This window comes from Petromyzon marinus, unplaced genomic scaffold (genome assembly GCF_048934315.1).
Source record: "Petromyzon marinus isolate PM22_M1 ecotype Great Lakes invasive population unplaced genomic scaffold, UKy_Petmar_22M1.pri1.0 PM_Scaffold_148, whole genome shotgun sequence".
NCBI classification, from domain to species: domain Eukaryota; kingdom Metazoa; phylum Chordata; class Hyperoartia; order Petromyzontiformes; family Petromyzontidae; genus Petromyzon; species Petromyzon marinus.
The window spans coordinates 107487-129944 of record NW_027423111.1 but is presented as its reverse complement, the minus strand read 5'-3'; the positions used below and the strand labels follow the sequence as shown (position 1 = coordinate 129944).

Sequence of the window (22458 nt, the reverse complement as noted above, 5' to 3'; positions counted from 1 at the left end):
TCTTTCTCTCTCTCCCCGTGTCTTTCTCTCTCTCCCCGTGTCTCTCTCTCTCTCCCCGTGTCTCTCTCTCTCTCTCCCCGTGGCTCTCTCTCTCCCCGTGTCTCTCTCTCTCTCCCCGTGTCTCTCTCTCTCCCCGTGTCTCTCTCTCTCTCTCCGTGCCAACTTGTGCTGCGGCCGAAATGCGGTGGATTTTTTTAGCCCGTTAATTTATCTTTTTTAACCCTCCCACGTGGTGACTTTAGCGAATAGAATCAAAGAGTTGACTAACAATAAATAAATACAGTTTTTTTTACATTATGAGACCTCCTTTGCCAGTAACAAGATATATAGTAAATAGGTTTTTTACCCCTTTTAACTGGCACACAACAAAACTGACACCTTTATTCAAGGCATCGTGTTTGCAATAACCACAACACAAGCAGTCAAAATGCAAACACAAAGAGACAACTCTGATAATAATAATGATATTGGCACTGTCCTTGAATTTGATTGGTCCACACCAGAGAGACAGCTTTTCTTAGAGCCCCTTTAGTCTCTCCACTGGTGTTGGACCAGAAGAGGCCAAAAGTTGAGTTTTTGTGTGCCAGTTAACAGGGGTTAAAACCTATTCCTATATCTTGTTACTGGCAAAGGAGGTCTCATAATGTAAATCCTCACCCCGAGCCCTCAATACTCTGATGGTGCTCTGCTGTTTTTGAGTTGTACGCCTTTTGGCCTCTTCATGTCCAACACCAGTGAGAGACTAAAGGGGCTCTAAGAAAAGCCGTCTCTGGTGTGGACCAATCAAATTCAAGGACAGTGCCGATATAATCATTATCAGAGTTGTCTCTTTTTGTGTTTGCATTTTTGACTGCTTGTGTTGTGGTTATTGCAAACACGATGCCTTGAACAAAGGTGTCAGTTTTTTGTGTGCCGGTTAAAAGGGGTTAAAAACCTATTCCTATATCTTGTTACTGGCAAAGGAGGTCTCATAATGTAAATCCTCACCCCGAGCCCTCAATAACTCTGATAGTGTGCTGATTTTGAGTTGTGTGACGCCTTTTGGCGTCTTCTGGTCCAACACCAGCGGAGACTAAAGGGCTCTAAGAAAAGCCGTCTCGGGTGTGGACCAATCAAATTCAAGGACAGTGCCGATATAATCATTATTATCAGAGTTGTCTTTTTGTGTTTGCGTTTTTGACTGCTTGTGTTGTGGTTATTGCAAACACGATGCCTTGAATAAAGGTGTCAGTTTTTTGTGTGCCAGTTAAAAGGGGTTAAAACCTATTCCTATATCTTGTTACTGGCAAAGGGAGGTCTCATAATGTAAATCCTCACCCCGAGCCCTCAATAACTCTGATGGTGCGCTGATTTTGAGTTGTACGCCTTTTGGCGTCTTCTGGTCCAACACCAATGGAGACTAAAGGGCTCTAAGAAAAGCTGTCTCTGGTGTGGACCAATCAAATTCAAGGACAGTGCCAATATCATTATTATTATCAGAGTTGTCTCTTTGTGTTTGCATTTTTGACTGCTTGTGTTGTGGTTATTGCAAACATGATGCCTTGAATAAAGGTGTCAGTTTTTTGTGTGCCGGTTAAAAGGGGTTAAAACCTATTCCTATGTCTTCTTTGGTTCTTTCGGTAAAGTCGCCACCACGTAGAATCAGAATAAAATAATAAAATGAAACGATAAAATTCTCGCGACGTCACGGCCACCACAACACCACAAGTGGCCTTAAATTTTGATTTAAAGCTTTCGTGACTGCAGTAATTCATATTCTTGGTTCTTTCGGTAAAGTCACCACCACGTTGAAGGGAAACAATAAAATAATAAAATATAAAACAATAAAATTATTATTCTTAGCTCTTTGGGTAAAGTCACCACCACGTTGAAGGGAAACAACAAAATAATAAAAATATAAAACAATTAAATTATTATTCTTGGTTCTTTGGGTAAAGTCACCACCACGTGGATAGGGGAAACAATAAAATAATAAAAATATAAAACAATAAAATTATTATTCTTGGTTCTTTGTGTAAAGTCACCACCACGTTGAAGGGAAACAACAAAATAATAAAAATATAAAACAATAAAATTATTATTCTTGGTTCTTTGTGTAAAGTCACCACCACGTTGAAGGGAAACAACAAAATAATAAAAATATAAAACAATAAAAAATTCTCACGACGTTTCGACCATAACTCAAACGGTAGAGAGGCGGTTTAAATTTCGATGGGAAGCTCTCGCGGCAGCGAGGATTCACCTCCCCCTTGGGGGTCCCTCGGCGAGGCCGGGCGGTCTCGTCCACCTTCTTGGCCCCGACGAGTTCCGCTTGTGCCGACGCCGAAACGCCGTGAGAATGCCACGCCGCTATTTGACCCCCCCCCGCCGATTGGTTTACCGTCACCACCCCCCCACAGTTCCACGCGGTGACTTCACCGAAAGGGCCCAGAGAGGGGTTGGGTAGATGCACTTTGGTTTCGTTGCGAGGCTAAGGGCCGGTTTTTTTGTTTGTTTGTTTGTTGTTGTATTAAAAAAATAAAAACGCTCGGCTGTGATTGGGTCGCCATCGGCCGGCCGATTCGGGCCCGCTGACCGGTTTCAACCCCCACCCACCCACCACCACCACCACCACCGCCACTACCAACACCACTACCGCCACTACCACCACCACCATCACCACTACCACCACCATCACCACCACTACCACCACCACCATCACCACTACCACCACCACTACCACCACTACCAACACCACTACCACCACCATCACCACCACTACCACCACCACTACCACCACCACTACCACTACCACCACCACCACCATCACCACCACCACCACCACTACCGCCACTACCACCACCACTACCACCACTACCACCACTACCACCACTACCACCACCACTACCGCCACTACCACCACCACCACTACCACCACCACTACCACCACCACCGCCACCATCACCACCACCACCACTACTACCACTACCACCACTACCACCACTACCACCACCACTACCGCCACTACCACCACCACCATCACCACTACCACCACCATCACCACCACTACCACCACCACTACCACCACCACCATCACCACTACCACCACCACTACCACCACTACCAACACCACTACCACCACCATCACCACCACTACCACCACCACTACCACCACCGCCACCACCACCACCACCACTACCACCACCACTACCACTACTACCACCATCACTACCACCATCACCACCACCATCACCACCACCATCATCACTACCACCACTACCACCACTACCACCACTACCACCACCACCACTACCACCACCACCACCGCTACCGCATGCTTTCATTCGGTTTCATCGTGAAGCGTGATTTTCGGGTGACGTGTGTCCACCCGCCTGCGCTTGCACGGTGACCGGGTTCGGCCGTCGTGAGTGGGCGATGGCCTAGCGCGGGGGTTGTGCGATGGGGGGTGGGGCCCTCGGTTTGTGGGCGACACCGTCGGGGAAAACCGAAATCGCCCCGGAGAATTTGCTGCCGGGCAATGTTTTTGAAGGTCAAAAAAAAGTCTCTCACCGTGCGTCTGTGTCTGTCTCTCTCTCCGTGTGTCTGTGTCTGTGTCTCTCTCTCTCACCGTGTGTCTGTGTCTCTCTCTCTCACCGTGTGTCTGTGTCTCTCTCACCGTGTCTCTCTCTCACCGTGTGTCTCTCTCTCACCGTGTCTCTCTCTCACCGTGTCTCTCTCTCACCCTGTCTCTCTCTCACCGTGTCTCTCTCTCCCCGTGTCTCTCTCTCACCGTGTCTCTCTCTCTCACCGTGTCTCTCTCTCTCCCCGTGTCTCTCTCACCGTGTCTCTCTCTCTCTCCGCGTGTCTCTCTCTCTCTCCCCGTGTCTCTCTCCCCGTGTCTCTCTCCCCGTGTCTCTCTCTCTCCCCGTGTCTCTCTCTCTCTCCGTGTCTCTCTCTCTCCCCGTGTCTCTCTCTCTCCCCGTGTCTCTCTCTCTCCCCGTGTCTCTCTCTCTCCCCGTGTCTCTCTCTCTCCCCGTGTCTCTCTCTGTTCAGGCCTCGTCCTCGTGACATCCCTGACCCTGCCGGCGGTGACGATGTGGACCGGGCTCCCCTCGTGCTGCCGCTGCGCAGTGAGAGACACCGCTGCTGCTTCCTGTGCGGAGACACGGGGCACGTACGGAGAGATTGTCCGTCTCAGCACAAGGCCATGGGTGAGACACGGGGAGGGAGCGTCTGTGAAGGCTACGGGAACTGTGACACACAGACACATAGACACACACACAGACACACACACAGTGACACACACAGACACACACAGACACAGACACACACACACAGACACAGACACACACACACAGACACACAGACACACACACACAGACACACACAGACACACACACACAGACACACACACACACAGAGACACACACACACAGACACACACACACAGACACATAGACACACACACAGACACACACACAGACACACAGACACACACACAGACACACACACAGACACACACACAGACACACACACACGCAGACACACACACACAGACACACACACACAGACACACAGACACACACTCACAGACACACACACAGACACACACACAGACACACACACAGACACACACACAGACACACACACACACAGAGACACACACACACAGACACACACACACAGACACACACACAGAAACACACACAGACACAGACACACACACACACATAGACACACGCAGACATAGACACACACAGACATAGACACACACAGACATAGACACAGACACACACACAGACACACACACACACACAGACACACACACAGAGACACAGACACACACACAGAGACACACACACAGACACACACACAGACACACACACACACACAGAGACACACACACAGACACACACACACACACAGAGACACACACACAGACACACACACAGACACACACACAGACACACACACACAGAGACACACACACAGAGACACACACACGGAGACACACACACAGACACACACACACAGACACACACACACAGACACACACACACACACAGAGACACACACACAGACACACACACAGACACACACACACACAGACACACACACAGAGACACACACACACAGACACACACAGAGACACACACACACAGACACACACACAGACACACACACACAGACACACACACAGACACACACACACACAGATGCTGTGTCTCTACATATCTCTATGACCGCCCCTCCTGATTGGTCACTCTCCCCCCTCCCCTCCCCCCCCCCCCCACAAAGGTCGAGGTGGGGGCCGCCCCGTCCCCCCGTCGCCACGGTTACCGGGCCGCCCCATCCCTGCATCGCCACGGTTACCGGGCTGCCCCCTGCCCCCGTCGCCACGGTTACCGGGCCTCCCCCTCCTCCAAGAGGTGACGACGGAGAGACCCGGTGTGGGTCGTGGTGGATGTTGACCACCTCACCTGGTACACAGGAGGTCGTGGTAGACGTTGACCACCTTGCCTGGTCCACAGGAGGTCGTGGTAGATGTTGACCACCTCGCCTGGTCTACAGGAGGTCGTGGTAGACGTTGACCACCTTGCCTGGTCCACAGGAGGTCGTGGTAGATGTTGACCACCTCGCCTGGTCTACAGGAGGTCGTGGTAGATGTTGACCACCTCGCCTGGTCTACAGGAGGTCGTGGTAGATGTTGACCACCTCTCCTGGTCTACAGGAGGTCGTGGTAGATGTTGACCACCTCGCCTGGTCTACAGGAGGTCGTGGTAGACGTTGACCACCTCGCCTGGTCTACAGGAGGTCGTGGTAGACGTTGACCACCTCGCCTGGTCCACAGGAGGTCGTGGTAGATGTTGACCACCTCGCCTGGTCTACAGGAGGTCGTGGTAGATGTTGACCACCTCGCCTGGTCTACAGGAGGTCGTGGTAGATGTTGAACACCTCGCCTGGTCTACAGGAGGTCGTGGTAGATGTTGACCACCTCGCCTGGTCTACAGGAGGTCGTGGTAGATGTTGACCACCTCGCCTGGTCTACAGGAGGTCGTGGTAGACGTTGACCACCTCGCCTGGTCTACAGGAGGTCGTGGTAGATGTTGACCACCTCGCCTGGTCCACAGGAGGTCGTGGTAGATGTTGACCACCTCGCCTGGTCTACAGGAGGTCGTGGTAGATGTTGACCACCTCGCCTGGTCTACAGGAGGTCGTGGTAGATGTTGAACACCTCGCCTGGTCTACAGGAGGTCGTGGTAGATGTTGACCACCTCGCCTGGTCTACAGGAGGTCGTGGTAGACGTTGACCACCTCGCCTGGTCTACAGGAGGTCGTGGTAGATGTTGACCACCTCTCCTGGTCTACAGGAGGTCGTGGTAGATGTTGACCACCTCGCCTGGTCTACAGGAGGTCGTGGTAGATGTTGACCACCTCGCCTGGTCTACAGGAGGTCGTGGTGGATGTTGACCACCTCTCCTGGTCCACAGGAGGTCGTGGTAGATGTTGACCACCTCGCCTGGTCTACAGGAGGTCGTGGTAGATGTTGACCACCTCGCCTGGTCTACAGGAGGTCGTGGTAGATGTTGACCACCTTGCCTGGTCTACAGGAGGTCGTGGTAGACGTTGACCACCTCGCCTGGTATACAGGAGGTCGTGGTAGATGTTGACCACCTCGCCTGGTCTACAGGAGGTCGTGGTAGATGTTGACCACCTCGCCTGGTCTACAGGAGGTCGTGGTAGACGTTGACCACCTCGCCTGGTCTACAGGAGGTCGTGGTAGACGTTGACCACCTCGCCTGGTCTACAGGAGGTCGTGGTAGATGTTGACCACCTCGCCTGGTCTACAGGAGGTCGTGGTAGACGTTGACCACCTCGCCTGGTCTACAGGAGGTCGTGGTAGACGTTGACCACCTCGCCTGGTCTACAGGAGGTCGTGGTAGATGTTGACCACCTCCCCTGGTCTACAGGAGGTCGTGGTAGATGTTGACCACCTCGCCTGGTCTACAGGAGGTCGTGGTAGATGTTGACCACCTCGCGTGGTCTACAGGAGGTCGTGGTAGATGTTGACCACCTCGCCTGGTCTACAGGAGTTCGTGGTAGATGTTGACCACCTCGCCTGGTCTACAGGAGGTCGTGGTAGATGTTGACCACCTCGCCTGGTCTACAGGAGGTCGTGGTAGACGTTGACCACCTCGCCTGGTCTACAGGAGGTCGTGGTAGATGTTGACCACCTCGCCTGGTCTACAGGAGGTCGTGGTAGATGTTGACCACCTCGCCTGGTCTACAGGAGGTCGTGGTAGATGTTGACCACCTCGCCTGGTCTACAGGAGGTCGTGGTAGATGTTGACCACCTCGCCTGGTCTACAGGAGTTCGTGGTAGATGTTGACCACCTCGCCTGGTCTACAGGAGGTCGTGGTAGATGTTGACCACCTCGCCTGGTCTACAGGAGGTCGTAGTAGATGTTGACCACCTCGCCTGGTCTACAGGAGGTCGTGGTAGATGTTGACCACCTCGCCTGGTCTACAGGAGGTCGTGGTAGACGTTGACCACCTCGCCTGGTGTACAGGAGGTCGTGGTAGATGTTGACCACCTCGCCTGGTCTACAGGAGGTCGTGGTAGATGTTGACCACCTCGCCTGGTCTACAGGAGGTCGTGGTAGATGTTGACCACCTCGCCTGGTCCACAGGAGGTCGTGGTAGATGTTGACCACCTCGCCTGGTCTACAGGAGGTCGTGGTAGATGTTGACCACCTCGCCTGGTCTACAGGAGGTCGTGGTAGATATTGACCACCTCGCCTGGTCTACAGGAGGTCATGGTAGATGTTGAACACCTCGCCTGGTCTACAGGAGGTCGTGGTAGATGTTGACCACCTCGCCTGGTCCACAGGAGGTCATGGTAGATGTTGACCACCTCGCCTGGTCTACAGGAGGTCGTGGTAGATTTTGACCACCTCGCCTGGTCCACAGGAGGTCGTGGTAGATGTTGACCACCTCGCCTGGTCTACAGGAGGTCGTGGTAGATGTTGACCACCTCGCCTGGTCTACATGAGGTCGTGGTAGATGTTGACCACCTCGCCTGGTCTACAGGAGGTCGTGGTAGATGTTGACCACCTCGCCTGGTCTACAGGAGGTCGTGGTAGATGTTGACCACCTCGCCTGGTCTACAGGAGGTCGTGGTAGATATTGACCACCTCGCCTGGTCTACAGGAGGTCATGGTAGATGTTGAACACCTCGCCTGGTCTACAGGAGGTCGTGGTAGATGTTGACCACCTCGCCTGGTCCACAGGAGGTCGTGTTAGATGTTGAACACCTCGCCTGGTCTACAGGAGGTCGTGGTAGATGTTGACCACCTCGCCTGGTCTACAGGAGGTCGTGTTAGATGTTGACCACCTCGCCTGGTCCACAGGAGGTCGTGGTAGATGTTGACCACCTCGCCTGGTCTACAGGAGGTCGTGGTAGATGTTGACCACCTCGCCTGGTCTACAGGAGGTCATGGTAGATGTTGAACACCTCGCCTGGTCTACAGGAGGTCGTGGTAGATGTTGACCACCTCGCCTGGTCTACAGGAGGTCGTGGTAGATGTTGACCACCTCGCCTGGTCTACAGGAGGTCGTGGTAGATGTTGACCACCTCGCCTGGTCTACAGGAGGTCGTGGTAGATGTTGACCACCTCGCCTGGTCTACAGGAGGTCGTGGTAGATGTTGACCACCTCGCCTGGTCTACAGGAGGTCGTGGTAGATGTTGACCACCTCGCCTGGTCTACAGGAGGTCGTGGTAGATGTTGACCACCTCGCCTGGTACGCAGGAGGTCGTGGTAGATGTTGACCACCTCGCCTGGTCTACAGGAGGTCGTGGTAGATGTTGACCACCTCGCCTGGTCTACAGGAGGTCGTGGTAGATGTTGACCACCTCGCCTGGTCTACAGGAGGTCGTGGTAGATGTTGACCACCTCGCCTGGTCTACAGGAGGTCGTGGTAGATGTTGACCACCTCGCCTGGTCTACAGGAGGTCGTGGTAGATGTTGACCACCTCGCCTGGTCTACAGGCGGTCGTGGTAGACGTTGACCACCTCGCCTGGTCTACAGGAGGTTGTGGTAGATGTTGACCACCTCGCCTGGTCTACAGGAGGTCGTGGTAGATGTTGACCACCTTGCCTGGTCTACAGGAGGTGGTGGTAGACGTTGACCACCTCGCCTGGTCTACAGGAGGTTGTGGTAGATGTTGACCACCTCGCCTGGTCCACAGGAGGTCGTGGTAGACGTTGACCACCTCGCCTGGTCTACAGGAGGTCGTGGTAGATGTTGACCACCTCGCCTGGTCTACAGGAGGTCGTGGTAGATGTTGAACACCTCGCCTGGTCTACAGGAGGTCGTGGTAGATGTTGACCACCTCGCCTGGTCCACAGGAGGTCGTGGTAGATGTTGACCAGCTCGCCTGGTCTACAGGAGGTCGTGGTAGACGTTGACCACCTCGCCTGGTCTACAGGAGGTCGTGGTAGATGTTAACCACCTCGCCTGGTCTACAGGAGGTCGTGGTAGATGTTGACCAGCTCGCCTGGTCTACAGGAGGTCGTGGTAGATGTTGACCACCTCGCCTGGTCTACAGGAGGTCGTGGTAGATGTTGACCACCTCGCCTGGTCTACAGGAGGTCGTGGTAGACGTTGAACACCTCGCCTGGTCTACAGGAGGTCGTGGTAGATGTTGACCACCTCGCCTGGTCTACAGGAGGTCGTGGTAGATGTTGACCACCTCGCCTGGTCTATAAGAGGTCGTGGTAGACGTTGACCACCTCGCCTGGTCTACAGGAGGTCGTGGTAGATGTTGACCACCTCGCCTGGTCTACAGGAGGTCGTGGTAGATGTTGACCACATCGCCTGGTCTACAGGAGGTCGTGGTAGACGTTGACCACCTCGCCTGGTCTACAGGAGGTCGTGGTAGATGTTGACCACCTCGCCTGGTCTATAAGAGGTCGTGGTAGACGTTGACCACCTCGCCTGGTCTACAGGAGGTCGTGGTAGATGTTGACCACCTCGCCTGGTCTACAGGAGGTCGTGGTAGATGTTGACCACCTCGCCTGGTCTACAGGAGGTCGTGGTAGACGTTGACCACCTCGCCTGGTCTACAGGAGGTCGTGGTAGATGTTGACCACCTCGCCTGGTCTACAGGAGGTCGTGGTAGATGTTGACCACCTCGCCTGGTCTACTGGAGGTCGTGGTAGATGTTGACCACCTCGCCTGGTCTATAAGAGGTCGTGGTAGACGTTGACCACCTCGCCTGGTCTACAGGAGGTCGTGGTAGATGTTGACCACCTCGCCTGGTCCACAGGAGGTCGTGGTAGATGTTGACCACCTCGCCTGGTCTACAGGAGGTCGTGGTAGATGTTGACCACCTCGCCTGGTCTACAGGAGGTCGTGGTAGATGTTGACCACCTCGCCTGGTCCACAGGAGGTCGTGGTAGACGTTGACCACCTCGCCTGGTCTACAGGAGGTCGTGGTAGACGTTGACCACCTCGCCTGGTCTACAGGAGGTCGTGGTAGACGTTGACCACCTCGCCTGGTCTACAGGAGGTCGTGGTAGATGTTGACCACCTCGCCTGGTCTACAGGAGGTCGTGATAGATGTTGACCACCTCGCCTGGTCCACAGGAGATCGTGGTAGATGTTGACCACCTCGCCTGGTCTACAGGAGGTCGTGGTAGATGTTGACCACCTCGCCTGGTCCACAGGAAGTCGTGGTAGACGTTGACCACCTCGCCTGGTCTACAGGAGGTCGTGGTAGATGTTGACCACCTCGCCTGGTCTACAGGAGGTCGTGGTAGACGTTGACCACCTCGCCTGGTCTACAGGAGGTCGTGGTAGATGTTGACCACCTCGCCTGGTCTACAGGAGGTCGTGGTAGATGTTGACCACCTCGCCTGGTCTACAGGAGGTCGTGGTAGACGTTGACCACCTCGCCTGGTCTACAGGAGGTCGTGGTAGATGTTGACCACCTCGCCTGGTCTACAGGAGGTCGTGGTAGATGTTGACCACCTCGCCTGGTCCACAGGAGGTCGTGGTAGATGTTGACCACCTCGCCTGGTCTACAGGAGGTCGTGGTAGATGTTGACCACCTCGCCTGGTATACAGGAGGTCGTGGTAGATGTTGACCACCTCACCTGGTCTACAGGAGGTCGTGGTAGATGTTGACCACCTCGCCTGGTCTACAGGAGGTCGTGGTAGATGTTGACCACCTCGCCTGGTCTACAGGAGGTCGTGGTAGATGTTGACCACCTCGCCTGGTCTACAGGAGGTCGTGGTAGATGTTGACCACCTCGCCTGGTCTACAGGAGGTCGTGGTAGATGTTGACCACCTCGCCTGGTCTACAGGAGGCCGTGGTAGATGTTGACCACCTCGCCTGGTCTACAGGAGGTCGTGGTAGATGTTGACCACCTCGCCTGGTCTACAGGAGGTCGTGGTAGATGTTGACCACCTCGCCTGGTCTACAGGAGGTCGTGGTAGACGTTGACCACCTCGCCTGGTCTACATGAGGTCGTGGTGGTAGACGTTGACCACCTCGCCTGGTCTACAGGAGGTCGTGGTAGACGTTGACCACCTCACCTGGTCTACAGGAGGTCGTGGTAGATGTTGACCACCTCGCCTGGTCCACAGGAGGTCGTGGTAGATGTTGACCACCTCGCCTGGTCTACAGGAGGTCGTGGTAGATGTTGACCACCTCGCCTGGTCTACAGGAGGTCGTGGTAGACGTTGACCACCTTGCCTGGTCTACAGGAGGTCGTGGTAGATGTTAACCACCTCGCCTGGTCTACAGGAGGTCGTGGTAGATGTTGACCACCTCGCCTGGTCTACAGGAGGTCGTGGTAGATGTTGACCACCTCGCCTGGTCTACGGGAGGTCGTGGTAGATGTTGACCACCTTGCCTGGTCTACACGAGGTCGTGGTAGATGTTGACCACCTCGCCTGGTCTACAGGAGGTCGTGGTAGATGTTAACCACCTCGCCTGGTCTACAGGAGGTCGTGGTAGATGTTGACCACCTCGCCTGGTCTACAGGAGGTCGTGGTAGATGTTGACCACCTCGCCTGGTCTACAGGAGGTCGTGGTAGATGTTGACCACCTCGCCTGGTCTACAGGAGGTCGTGGTAGATGTTGACCACCTCGCCTGGTCTACAGGAGGTCTTGGTAGATGCTGACCACCTCGCCTGGTCTACAGGAGGTCGTGGTAGATGTTGACTACCTCGCCAGGTCCACAGGAGGTCGTGGTAGACCTTGACCACCTCGCCTGGTCTACAGGAGGTCGTGGTAGATGTTGACCACCTCGCCTGGTCTACAGGAGGTCGTGGTAGATGTTGACCACCTCGCCTGGTCTACAGGAGGTCGTGGTAGATGTTGACCACCTCGCCTGGTCTACAGGAGGTCGTGGTAGACGTTGACCACCTCGCCTGGTCTACAGGAGGTCGTGGTAGACGTTGACCACCTCGCCTGGTCTACAGGAGGTCGTGGTAGATGTTGACCACCTCGCCTGGTCTACAGGAGGTTGTGGTAGATGTTGACCACCTCACCTGGTCTACAGGAGATCGTGGTAGATGTTGACCACCTCGCCTGGTCTACAGGAGGTCGTGGTAGATGTTGACCACCTCGCCTGGTACACAGGAGGTCGTGGTAGACGTTGACCACCTCGCCTGGTCTACAGGAGGTCGTGGTAGACGTTGACCACCTCGCCTGGTCTACAGGAGGTCGTGGTAGACGTTGACCACCTCGCCTGGTCTACAGGAGGTGGTAGATGTTGACCACCTCGCCTGGTCTGCAGGAGGTCGTGGTAGATATTGACCACCTCGCCTGGTCTACAGGAGGTCGTGGTAGATGTTGACCACCTCGCCTGGTCCACAGGAGGACGTGGTAGATGTTGACCACCTCGCCTGGTCCACAGGAGGTCATGGTAGATGTTGACCACCTCGCCTGGTCTACAGGAGGTCGTGGTAGATTTTGACCACCTCGCCTGGTCCACAGGAGGTCGTGGTAGATGTTGACCACCTCGCCTGGTCTACAGGAGGTCGTGGTAGATGTTGACCACCTCGCCTGGTCTACATGAGGTCGTGGTAGATGTTGACCACCTCGCCTGGTCTACAGGAGGTCGTGGTAGATGTTGACCACCTCGCCTGGTCTACAGGAGGTCGTGGTAGATGTTGACCACCTCGCCTGGTCTACAGGAGGTCGTGGTAGATATTGACCACCTCGCCTGGTCTACAGGAGGTCATGGTAGATGTTGAACACCTCGCCTGGTCTACAGGAGGTCGTGGTAGATGTTGACCACCTCGCCTGGTCCACAGGAGGTCGTGTTAGATGTTGAACACCTCGCCTGGTCTACAGGAGGTCGTGGTAGATGTTGACCACCTCGCCTGGTCTACAGGAGGTCGTGTTAGATGTTGACCACCTCGCCTGGTCCACAGGAGGTCGTGGTAGATGTTGACCACCTCGCCTGGTCTACAGGAGGTCGTGGTAGATGTTGACCACCTCGCCTGGTCTACAGGAGGTCATGGTAGATGTTGAACACCTCGCCTGGTCTACAGGAGGTCGTGGTAGATGTTGACCACCTCGCCTGGTCTACAGGAGGTCGTGGTAGATGTTGACCACCTCGCCTGGTCTACAGGAGGTCGTGGTAGATGTTGACCACCTCGCCTGGTCTACAGGATGTCGTGGTAGATGTTGACCACCTCGCCTGGTCTACAGGAGGTCGTGGTAGATGTTGACCACCTCGCCTGGTCTACAGGAGGTCGTGGTAGATGTTGACCACCTCGCCTGGTCTACAGGAGGTCGTGGTAGATGTTGACCACCTCGCCTGGTACGCAGGAGGTCGTGGTAGATGTTGACCACCTCGCCTGGTCTACAGGAGGTCGTGGTAGATGTTGACCACCTCGCCTGGTCTACAGGAGGTCGTGGTAGATGTTGACCACCTCGCCTGGTCTACAGGAGGTCGTGGTAGATGTTGACCACCTCGCCTGGTCTACAGGAGGTCGTGGTAGATGTTGACCACCTCGCCTGGTATACAGGAGGTCGTGGTAGATGTTGACCACCTCGCCTGGTCTACAGGCGGTCGTGGTAGACGTTGACCACCTCGCCTGGTCTACAGGAGGTCGTGGTAGATGTTGACCACCTCGCCTGGTCTACAGGAGGTCGTGGTAGATGTTGACCACCTTGCCTGGTCTACAGGAGGTGGTGGTAGACGTTGACCACCTCGCCTGGTCTACAGGAGGTTGTGGTAGATGTTGACCACCTCGCCTGGTCCACAGGAGGTCGTGGTAGACGTTGACCACCTCGCCTGGTCTACAGGAGGTCGTGGTAGATGTTGACCACCTCGCCTGGTCTACAGGAGGTCGTGGTAGATGTTGAACACCTCGCCTGGTCTACAGGAGGTCGTGGTAGATGTTGACCACCTCGCCTGGTCCACAGGAGGTCGTGGTAGATGTTGACCAGCTCGCCTGGTCTACAGGAGGTCGTGGTAGACGTTGACCACCTCGCCTGGTCTACAGGAGGTCGTGGTAGATGTTAACCACCTCGCCTGGTCTACAGGAGGTCGTGGTAGATGTTGACCAGCTCGCCTGGTCTACAGGAGGTCGTGGTAGATGTTGACCACCTCGCCTGGTCTACAGGAGGTCGTGGTAGATGTTGACCACCTCGCCTGGTCTACAGGAGGTCGTGGTAGACGTTGAACACCTCGCCTGGTCTACAGGAGGTCGTGGTAGATGTTGACCACCTCGCCTGGTCTACAGGAGGTCGTGGTAGATGTTGACCACCTCGCCTGGTCTATAAGAGGTCGTGGTAGACGTTGACCACCTCGCCTGGTCTACAGGAGGTCGTGGTAGATGTTGACCACCTCGCCTGGTCTACAGGAGGTCGTGGTAGATGTTGACCACATCGCCTGGTCTACAGGAGGTCGTGGTAGACGTTGACCACCTCGCCTGGTCTACAGGAGGTCGTGGTAGATGTTGACCACCTCGCCTGGTCTATAAGAGGTCGTGGTAGACGTTGACCACCTCGCCTGGTCTACAGGAGGTCGTGGTAGATGTTGACCACCTCGCCTGGTCTACAGGAGGTCGTGGTAGATGTTGACCACCTCGCCTGGTCTACAGGAGGTCGTGGTAGACGTTGACCACCTCGCCTGGTCTACAGGAGGTCGTGGTAGATGTTGACCACCTCGCCTGGTCTACAGGAGGTCGTGGTAGATGTTGACCACCTCGCCTGGTCTATAAGAGGTCGTGGTAGACGTTGACCACCTCGCCTGGTCTACAGGAGGTCGTGGTAGATGTTGACCACCTCGCCTGGTCTACAGGAGGTCGTGGTAGATGTTGACCACCTCGCCTGGTCTACTGGAGGTCGTGGTAGATGTTGACCACCTCGCCTGGTCTATAAGAGGTCGTGGTAGACGTTGACCACCTCGCCTGGTCTACAGGAGGTCGTGGTAGATGTTGACCACCTCGCCTGGTCTACAGGAGGTCGTGGTAGATGTTGACCACCTCGCCTGGTCCACAGGAGGTCGTGGTAGATGTTGACCACCTCGCCTGGTCTACAGGAGGTCGTGGTAGATGTTGACCACCTCGCCTGGTCTACAGGAGGTCGTGGTAGATGTTGACCACCTCGCCTGGTCCACAGGAGGTCGTGGTAGACGTTGACCACCTCGCCTGGTCTACAGGAGGTCGTGGTAGACGTTGACCACCTCGCCTGGTCTACAGGAGGTCGTGGTAGACGTTGACCACCTCGCCTGGTCTACAGGAGGTCGTGGTAGATGTTGACCACCTCGCCTGGTCTACAGGAGGTCGTGATAGATGTTGACCACCTCGCCTGGTCCACAGGAGATCGTGGTAGATGTTGACCACCTCGCCTGGTCTACAGGAGGTCGTGGTAGATGTTGACCACCTCGCCTGGTCCACAGGAGGTCGTGGTAGACGTTGACCACCTCGCCTGGTCTACAGGAGGTCGTGGTAGATGTTGACCACCTCGCCTGGTCTACAGGAGGTCGTGGTAGACGTTGACCACCTCGCCTGGTCTACAGGAGGTCGTGGTAGATGTTGACCACCTCGCCTGGTCTACAGGAGGTCGTGGTAGATGTTGACCACCTCGCCTGGTCTACAGGAGGTCGTGGTAGACGTTGACCACCTCGCCTGGTCTACAGGAGGTCGTGGTAGATGTTGACCACCTCGCCTGGTCTACAGGAGGTCGTGGTAGATGTTGACCACCTCGCCTGGTCCACAGGAGGTCGTGGTAGATGTTGACCACCTCGCCTGGTCTACAGGAGGTCGTGGTAGATGTTGACCACCTCGCCTGGTCTACAGGAGGTCGTGGTAGATGTTGACCACCTCACCTGGTCTACAGGAGGTCGTGGTAGATGTTGACCACCTCGCCTGGTCTACAGGAGGTCGTGGTAGATGTTGACCACCTCGCCTGGTCTACAGGAGGTCGTGGTAGATGTTGACCACCTCGCCTGGTCTACAGGAGGTCGTGGTAGATGTTGACCACCTCGCCTGGTCTACAGGAGGTCGTGGTAGATGTTGACCACCTCGCCTGGTCTACAGGAGGTCGTGGTAGATGTTGACCACCTCGCCTGGTCTACAGGAGGTCGTGGTAGATGTTGACCACCTCGCCTGGTCTACAGGAGGTCGTGGTAGATGTTGACCACCTCGCCTGGTCTACAGGAGGTCGTGGTAGACGTTGACCACCTCGCCTGGTCTACATGAGGTCGTGGTGGTAGACGTTGACCACCTCGCCTGGTCTACAGGAGGTCGTGGTAGACGTTGACCACCTCACCTGGTCTACAGGAGGTCGTGGTAGATGTTGACCACCTCGCCTGGTCCACAGGAGGTCGTGGTAGATGTTGACCACCTCGCCTGGTCTACAGGAGGTCGTGGTAGATGTTGACCACCTCGCCTGGTCTACAGGAGGTCGTGGTAGACGTTGACCACCTTGCCTGGTCTACAGGAGGTCGTGGTAGATGTTAACCACCTCGCCTGGTCTACAGGAGGTCGTGGTAGATGTTGACCACCTCGCCTGGTCTACAGGAGGTCGTGGTAGATGTTGACCACCTCGCCTGGTCTACGGGAGGTCGTGGTAGATGTTGACCACCTTGCCTGGTCTACACGAGGTCGTGGTAGATGTTGACCACCTCGCCTGGTCTACAGGAGGTCGTGGTAGATGTTAACCACCTCGCCTGGTCTACAGGAGGTCGTGGTAGATGTTGACCACCTCGCCTGGTCTACAGGAGGTCGTGGTAGATGTTGACCACCTCGCCTGGTCTACACGAGGTCGTGGTAGATGTTGACCACCTCGCCTGGTCTACAGGAGGTCGTGGTAGATGTTGACCACCTCGCCTGGTCTACAGGAGGTCGTGGTAGATGCTGACCACCTCGCCTGGTCTACAGGAGGTCGTGGTAGATGTTGACTACCTCGCCAGGTCCACAGGAGGTCGTGGTAGACCTTGACCACCTCGCCTGGTCTACAGGAGGTCGTGGTAGATGTTGACCACCTCGCCTGGTCTACAGGAGGTCGTGGTAGATGTTGACCACCTCGCCTGGTCTACAGGAGGTCGTGGTAGATGTTGACCACCTCGCCTGGTCTACAGGAGGTCGTGGTAGACGTTGACCACCTCGCCTGGTCTACAGGAGGTCGTGGTAGACGTTGACCACCTCGCCTGGTCTACAGGAGGTCGTGGTAGATGTTGACCACCTCGCCTGGTCTACAGGAGGTTGTGGTAGATGTTGACCACCTCACCTGGTCTACAGGAGATCGTGGTAGATGTTGACCACCTCGCCTGGTCTACAGGAGGTCGTGGTAGATGTTGACCACCTCGCCTGGTACACAGGAGGTCGTGGTAGACGTTGACCACCTCGCCTGGTCTACAGGAGGTCGTGGTAGACGTTGACCACCTCGCCTGGTCTACAGGAGGTCGTGGTAGACGTTGACCACCTCGCCTGGTCTACAGGAGGTCGTGGTAGATGTTGACCACCTCGCCTGGTCCACAGGAGGTCGTGGTAGACGTTGACCACCTCGCCTGGTCTACAGGAGGTCGTGGTAGATGTTGACCACCTCGCCTGGTCTACAGGAGGTCGTGGTAGATGTTGACCACCTCGCCTGGTCTACAGGAGGTGGTAGATGTTGACCACCTCGCCTGGTCTGCAGGAGGTCGTGGTAGATGTTGACCACCTCGCCTGGTCTACAGGAGGTCGTGGTAGATGTTGACCACCTCGCCTGGTCCACAGGAGGACGTGGTAGATGTTGACCACCTCGCCTGGTCCACAGGAGGTCGTGAGTTCAATACCGTGCTGCTGCTGCTGTATATTTGGAGTTTTGCTGCCGCTGCTACTTTCTGCTGAACAGCACTTGCCCCTACATTCTGTACGAGGCTACATGGGGGACCTTTGTCCCTGTCGATGTGTGCGTGTGTCTATGTGTGTACGTGTGTGTGTGTGTCTGTGTGTGTGTAAGTGGCTGTTGGCAAAACTACTGCCTCGTGGTGCCGGACGGGCAACTCTGTCGTGGACAGTGCTGTGGTGGGATGGCCAATTCCGATTGGCTCCTCCCCTCATGGCATCTGTGACCACCACAGCGGCTAAACGGGGGCTCTGGACGGGTGCGATGGGCTCGTAACCCCTCCACCTTCAATTAATTACCGCTAAACCGCGTCGAAAATGTTTAATTGAGTTAAACTGAAATATGTAACCAATAAGCTTGTGCCGGAGGCCCCGTGGGGACGGGCGTCTATGACGTCTCCTGGCCAAACCCCAATTGGCGGAGCCAGGAGACTGAATCTCTACCCTCGGGGCTCCTCCAGAAACAACGAAAAGCCACTACGGGTGGCCACGTGGAATGTTCGAACGCTCACTGCAGAGGAGAGGCTGCCACTCCACTGTCGGGAGCCGGACCGGTACCGCCTGGATCTCTGTGGCATTCAGGAGGTCCGGTGGACCAGCTCTGGCTCCTGCCACCATGAGGGGTGGACAGTCCTCTAATCGAGGCAGGAGACTACCAAACAGGGTGTGGCTCTTCTTCTGAACAAAAGAATGAAGGGGGCGTGGGAGTGTGGCGGTGAAGTGTGGGAAGCTGTAAGCCCCAGGCTACTTTGGGCTCGCCTTCCTATCAACCGGAGGCGAGGAGTGGTGGTCGTGGTTACTTATGCCCCCACCGAAGACGAACATCCGTGGAGGGATGCAGGCAAAGCCGATGAGTCAGATGCCTTCTATGACCTGTCACAGGTGCTGGCTAAAGAGGCACCTCGGGATAGAGTCATTCTGTTGGGTGACTTCAATGCCCGAGTTGGTCATGATGCTGGCACCTGGTCTGGAGTGATTGGAGGGCATGGGCCAGATCAGCTCAGTAACAACGGTAGGAGGCTGCTAGATTTTTGTGCAGCCCATGGGCTTGTAATTACCAACATGCTGTTCCGGCATCGGCACATCCACACAACATCAGGGATGCATGCCGGGTCCAAGCAAGAACATCTGCTGGACTACATAGTGACTTTTATAGTGACGAAACAGCGGATGCGGGCCTATGTCCTTGACACCAGGACCTACCGTGGAGCTGATCTGCCCACTGACCATCGACTTGACATCTGTAAGATGCGCCTTCCACTCCGGTGGTGGGTGTCCACCCAGGACCCCATTCAAACCTAAGGTGGCCTGGTCTCAGCTAGCTGATGAAAGTTGCAAGCGAGAATTTCATCCTCGCTTGCGGCTGGGGTTGGCATCGTCCCCCACTCCTCCTGATGTCGAGGGGAAATGGGCGAGGTTTAGGACTGTGGCTCATGCAGCTGCAATGGCTGCTTTGGGGATGCGGTCCAGACCTCCCCAGAGACCCTGGCTGACAGAGGAGGTGTTCAAGCTGGCTGATTAAAAGTGACAGGCCCACTCTCATCGGCTACAGCATCCCACATCGGAGAATGAGGAAGCTTACCGCAGCCTTTGCTCGGAGGTTCGGAGAGCCGTGAGGCGCTGCAAGGATGGGTGGTGGTCGCGGGTTGCTGAGGAGATGGAGTCTGCCTCAATGGCCCGCGATCACAAATCACTATTTAACTCCATCAACAAAGTAACCTGCAGCACCACACCTATTACCATCATTAGGGGAAAGAACAGTGATCCAATCTCTGACCCCCAGGAACAGGTTTGCCGATTTGCTGAGCATTTCTGTGAGGTCCTGGGGAAGGGAAATCCCTCACCCAGGAAAATAACGTGGGACAAAGTGGGGATGACCCTGCTGAGGCTGCGGTGCCTCAAATATTGGAAGAAGTCACCCCCTGTGAGTGGCTGGCTGACAAACATCTGTTGAGGAAGTACTAAAGGCGATCCAGAGTCTGAGACCAGGAAAGGCACCGGACAGAGATGATCTCCCAAGCGAAATGCTGAGCGAGGATGGAGTTTGTGCACAGATTGCCCTATATGACATCATAACAACAGTCTGGACCACTGGACGGGTTCCGCAGGATTGGAAGGATGCCCTGGTGGTCCCCCTTTTTAAGAAGGGAGACCGCACAGACTGTAACAACTACAGGGGCATCTCACTCCTCAGTGTGCCGGGAAAGGTCCTGGCAAGGATTATTCAACATCGCCTTGCCAGGCACGCTGAGGAGAGGCTTGCGGAGCCCCAATGCGGTTTCAGGAAAGGGCAGTCTTGCACAGATGCCATATTTTTTGTCCGTCTGCTACAGCAGAGGTGTAGGGAATTCCAACAAGTTTAACATCTCTGATTTATTGACCTGATCAAGGCCTATGATACCACCAGTAGGCCTGGGCTCTGGGTTGTTCTTCGTGCTTTTGGAGTCCCTGACCCTCTGCTCACAATCATTAAGGACCTTCATGATGGTGAGCGGGCCCGGGTAAAACTACGTGGCCGGGAATCGGAGCCATTCCCTGTACACCTTGGGGTGCGACAGGGATGTTCTTTGGCTCCCACATTATTTAACATCTATTTTGACCACGTAATTCGTGAAGCCTTCAAGAGCTGTAGCGAAGGGAATCTCCATATGGTACAGATACAATGGGAGGCTGATCGATGCCCGGGTGCGGTAAAGGGATGGCTCCCTATTGCTCAACCACGTTACGTATGCTGATGATTTGGTAATAGCTGCTCAGTCAAAGGAGGAGTTGGAGACGCTGCTGCTGAGACTGGAGCGTGCCACTAAGAGGTGGGGCCTTACCATCAGCCCCACCAAAACTAAGCACCTGCCTGGGCTTTTTTACCATCGGACACTCCACCCCCACAACTCCCAATCGGTGATGGGGCAGTTGTGGAGAGAGTGGAGAGTTTCCCATACCGGGGCAGTGTGCTTATGACCAGCTCCAGTTTAAAAGCAGAGGTCTCACTCTGAATCAGTCGAGCGGCAATATCTTTTCATCGGTTGCGTAACGCTGTGTGGAAGCTACCTGGTCTGTCGCTCCGCACTAAGCTTCAGGTCTTCTCGGCCACGGTCATTCCCTCCCTTCTCTATGCTTGCGAAACATGGACCCCCCTAGTGGAGCATCTTTGCCGGTTAGAAACATTTAGGCTGGCCTGCCTACGATCCAACCTGGGTTTAACCAGACTGGATTGTGTGAGGAGCTCACAAATCCTTGAAAGATCTGGATTAAGTCCCATCGGTGAGCTCCTCCGGCAGGCAAGGCTGCGATGGCTGGGTCATGTAGCCCGCATGCCCAGCCACCGCATGCCGAAACAGCTTTTGCTCGGCCGGATTGAGGGGGCTAAGCGGGCGCGGCACGGGCTAGAGAAGAGATGGAGTGATGTGGTACAGGAGGACGTGGAGCTGAGTGGACTTGCCGATGACCGGTACCAGCGGTGTCAAGATCGGCCTCTATGGAGGAGGCTCGTGAAGGACGCTACTGGGCAGTTGGAGGTAGTCGCCCTCCAACAACAACGGAGGGCGGAGGAGCGACGCTCACAACAGCGAGCGGAGCGCCGGGTGGCTAAAGCACAGCAGGTTGGCACAGTAGGGGGCACAGGTGGTGCATCAGCCAGTCATCTCAGTCAGTCGACCCGTGGCACCTGCTGGGTCTGCCCAGTGACCTCCTGCCAGCGAGCGTTCGACACTTCACGTGGCCTCAGGGTGCACATAGCCTGGCACAAGCGCCGTGGTGACATCACCGCCACTTAGTGGCGAATGGCGGTTGTTGTTGTTGTTGTATCTGTGTGTCTGTCTGTCTGTGTGTATATCTGTGTGTCTGTGTGCGAGTGGTGGGTGTGGCGGTTAGCGCTACGCCGCGCCACGAACCCGACCCGCCCCCCGGTTCGATTCCCGCTCACGGCCAACTCCACCACCGGTGACGATTCTCTGAACCGGTCCTGGGCCCTCCCCTAGGTCGACTCAGCCTAAAATGAGTAGCTGGTGGTGGTGGTGGTGGTGTAGTGAACATCGCCAGCACTTGCCCCTCGCAGTCTCATTCGAAGGCTGCACGGGGGGTGTGGGGGGACATCTTTTTTTGTCTTGGTGCGATCTGC

At 55.4% G+C, this 22458-nt stretch overlaps 1 protein-coding gene and 1 long non-coding RNA gene across 3 annotated transcripts in view; both read left to right on the top strand.

Moving 5' to 3' along the window:
• Nucleotides 1-22458, top strand: part of LOC142905343 (uncharacterized) — a 134863-nt gene that overhangs the window by 110452 nt on the left and 1953 nt on the right. Inside the window, exons 22-23 of the mRNA XM_076063547.1 lie at nt 4033-4190; nt 5278-5408. Of these exons, the coding sequence (XP_075919662.1) occupies nt 4033-4190; nt 5278-5408 (289 nt within the window). The remainder of the gene's footprint in view (nt 1-4032; nt 4191-5277; nt 5409-22458) is intronic.
• LOC142922719 (uncharacterized) lies at nt 5431-22454 on the top strand. 2 transcript variants are annotated; one of them, XR_012940257.1, is made up of 4 exons: nt 5431-5953; nt 6034-9353; nt 9434-14393; nt 14474-22454. It is a non-coding gene; the product is annotated as an uncharacterized LOC142922719 (long non-coding RNA). The 2 variants fall into 2 exon arrangements; XR_012940256.1 differs by lacking the exon at nt 14474-22454 and having other exon boundaries at nt 5435-5953; nt 9434-14467.